General features: G+C 42.1%; 1 protein-coding gene across 1 annotated transcript; it reads right to left on the reverse strand.

Annotated features, from left to right (window-relative positions):
* Window positions 1-232: 232 nt before the first annotated feature.
* Window positions 233-3,187, reverse strand: LOC306753339 (ectonucleotide pyrophosphatase/phosphodiesterase family member 7-like; the record flags this gene model as incomplete). The annotated part of the gene is made up of 5 exons (XM_079237210.1): window positions 3,025-3,187; window positions 1,787-1,932; window positions 1,032-1,664; window positions 388-634; window positions 233-279 (listed from the first exon to the last, which is right to left on the reverse strand). Exons 1-5 carry the CDS (start codon window positions 3,107-3,109, stop codon window positions 233-235), a joined length of 1,158 nt encoding a protein of 385 aa, XP_079093336.1. The 5' UTR covers window positions 3,110-3,187.
* Window positions 3,188-3,565: the final 378 nt, after the last annotated feature.

A 3,565-nucleotide genomic window follows, 5' to 3' on the forward strand; every position in this document is an offset into this window, starting at 1 on the left:
AACAAGAAGTCAGTCATCTGGATAATTTTATGTTTGAAATAGTGAAATAGTAAAAATGTAGGCTTCTCCAAACGAGACAGCGTCTGCCACATTGCTCTTCCATCTATGGAAATAATGATCAGAATGTCACCAAATTTAAACCAGCTTTTTTCTTAGACAGTACTTTTACCATCTTTGAAATGTATACACTTATACGCACATTATTATTAACGACTCTGTCCATCGGCTTTCTCTACGAGCTGCTCCCCACATTCACAGCTATTCCTTCCAGTAAACACTCTGGAAATCCATTGTCAAAGTAACTGTCACATGGTCAAGAATGAACAATTCTCTAGCACTGAATTAAAGGGAAAATATCGATCGAAGTGGATACATTCATACACTTACTGTTGTTTTCTTCTCCTGGAGTTTTCTTATGAACCAGCATTTGTTTGGTATTGTTCAGGTGTCCATCGTTGATCTCTGGGTTTATTCCTAGTAGATGGCACATCAGTGGGTATACGTCAACCAGATCAAAGGGATCTACCGTCTTGTTTTTATGGAAGTCAGGCCCCACTGCCCTGAAGAAGGCTTTCATGTCCATAAATTTATTGTCACAGCCGTGATCTCCTTTGTTGTGGTTTAGTTGGAAGCGCTATATGGACACAAAAGTAAAACATTTCATGAGAAACAGGTCATGTAATCATTTTGGAGCTTTATTACCTTTATTCGTATATATTAATGAGATGTGAGGACACAGAGAGGGGGTGTCATAGTGGTGACACCTGATGATCATGCAGAGCCTTTTAATTTAGATGCAGTGGTAACGGACAATTAAGGCATCTGCATGAAAGGTATATCTGTCCTTAACGTTTGCACAAGCGCATCTAAGCTGGAAGGTGAAGTGCACTCAGTAATGGTTGCACTTGTTTTACCCCAATCAGAGAAAATCTAACTTTTCAACCCTCCTATATGCAACAATTCTTAAATATAATGAACTCTTTGAACTCCCACCCCACTGAATATGGGCTACATGCACCAAATGCTCTCACCCCATTGACAATGTATCCAGGGTCAGCGAAGAGGATGATGGGTAGGAGCCGAGGATGGCTACTGTAGTGCAGTCTGGGTGGCATCTCCTCCTTTTTATACACATGGAGATGAGGATGGCTCCCTTTCAGAGCCTGGTAGACCTTTTCCAGCATCCCCTCTTTAGGAAGCAGCATCCCAGCGGGACCATAATCCAACAGTTGGAACTTGATATCCTTGAAGCTGAAGCCAGGGATCTTAGAGAGGATGATTTGCTCAACTAGTCCACCCCGCAGAATTTTAGTCATCCCGTGGTCAGAAGTGATGATAATGTTGACTCGCTCAGTAAGGTCATGGTCTTGGATCTTGTCCCGGATGTAGCCCACCGTGCGGTCCACTTGCCGGACCATCTCACGACGTTCTGGGGAATCTGGTCCAAAGTTGTGCCCAGCCAAATCTGGTTCTCCGATGTACAAGGAGACAAAGTCCAGGTCCTGTTGGTGGAACCACTCTCCAATCACCTTGTCAATGTTCAGCTTCCAATCAGTCTCGTTAGAATGATCATAGAAACGAGGTTCCACTTGCCTAAACTTCACAGTCTCTCCTTTGTACGTTGCTGCTGTGCCAGGGAAATGCAGAGAACCTGCTTTTAGACCCTGGAAGAATACAAATCAAGTATTCATTCATTTAAAAAATACTCCTGTAATTGTGATCTCACGTAGAGTTGGAAAATATTTCAGGTAAGCAAGTAGAAAACAGATGGATGGATCTTAAGAACCTGTCTCTGTGCTGTTATCCAGATGGGTAAGCTGCCATTGTCCCAGTAGGAGTCAACAAACTGAGCCATGTAGTACTGCTTCTTCTCCTGAGAGGTCGTGTTGAACCACATGTTGTGGATCACTCCGTGGTTCTCGATGTAACGTCCTGAGGGAAGGGAAAGAAAATAAGTAAAGAACCTGGTATATGTTTACAATAACCTTTGAGCTTTATCCTAAATTCTGAGAAAAGTGAGACATGTCATATATTATAAATGCCTCCTGGCTGTCGTCATTTGTCTTTGGCCCTGCTTGACATTACCAATTTGATCAAGGAACAACTAACAACAACTAACTTGACAGGCAAGACTACATGCATATATGAACATATGATCCTTCCCTCTCTTTTGGACAAAAAGGATCATATGTTCATATATATTCATGTATCTTGCCTTTCAAGTAAGCCAGTTAAAATCTTGTCATAAAAAAGGACCAAGATGGCCTCTTTTCAAACTCTGCAATACAGCTCAAATGAGGTATTTACTGTCTTCTTCATGATCATAACTCACACTTTATTTCCCCCCAAACTTGATTATCGTAAAAATTATCGTGCTAAATTTGGAGCATGAACACTGCACTTTGAAAGTTGTGTAGTAGGAATCTGGCTTGAATGAAATTCTCTCTTTAGCAGCAATTTTAGCAAATCTTCTGAAAACACTTGTGTTCAACGGACTGACATGAGAAGGCAATTTGAGAGCAGCTGGAATATCCCCAGTCATTTCTGTATCTAAATCAAGTTTTGGAACAGAGAAGTAAGCATATTATCTGCAAATAGCTGTAGTAAATAAGTGATCATGCTTGTCATGGTTCTCCAAAAAACAAGCGGTGAGGGGTTGCTTCTTAAAGTGGTGGAGCTCAGGTTTCTCTGATTCTAACACTGGGCTATAAGTAGAAAAATCACACACTCATACGTGAATTATTGATTTGTGCATTCAAAATCACCCAAACCAAATATGTTTGTGGGCACCCACCCCAGGCTTCATGTAAATGATCTTTTACCAGTGTCAAATTAACACAAGCAAACACTCTAGAGATTTTTTAGAAGTTTACATGATTAAATAATTGTCGACGGGAGACATTTGAACTTTCCAGTCAGTAAGTATCCAGAATGTGTGCATGAGGTATTATGCATTTACACCCCAAACTGTGAGGAACTGGAAAAGGCTTGGCAGATTGCCGTACCTGTACGTGCTGCTTTTACCTGACAGCATTGTGAAGTGTGAAGGGCTGGTAATGGTGAGGAAGGGGGGAGTAACATAGGTTGCCTTCACCCCGTCCTCCGCCATCTCATCCAGGTGAGGGGTTTCAACATCTTGGTCGTAGTCCCAGCGGAAGCCATCGAAGGAGATGAGCAGCAGCTTATTTCGCGTGGTTCTCGTGAAGTGCTCGTCACTTGTTGGGGCAGCAGCACAGGGCGAGCCGGACATTAGGCAGAGGACAGCAAGGCAGAGCCGCGCCGTGACTGAGGATTTGGACCTCATTGTAACAGGAAATCCAATGGTTTTCTTTTTTCAGCCGTGTTTTAAAAGATGTCAGGAAAGAAGACCGAATTGTTCTTCTTGCCTTACTGCAGTAGTATGACTGATATTACCCTGAGGCAAGTATGACATTGTGTGGTGCAATCTTAATGGTTACACCCCTAGTCAATGTCTGGGCTAAATATAAGATATTAGTCTGTGCTTATCAAGCCATAAACTACAGTTGTATACCTTTAGGCATGACAGTGATATGATAGGAAGAAC

The sequence above is a fragment of the Taurulus bubalis genome (assembly GCF_910589615.1).
Source record: "Taurulus bubalis genome assembly, chromosome: 2".
NCBI classification, from domain to species: domain Eukaryota; kingdom Metazoa; phylum Chordata; class Actinopteri; order Perciformes; family Cottidae; genus Taurulus; species Taurulus bubalis.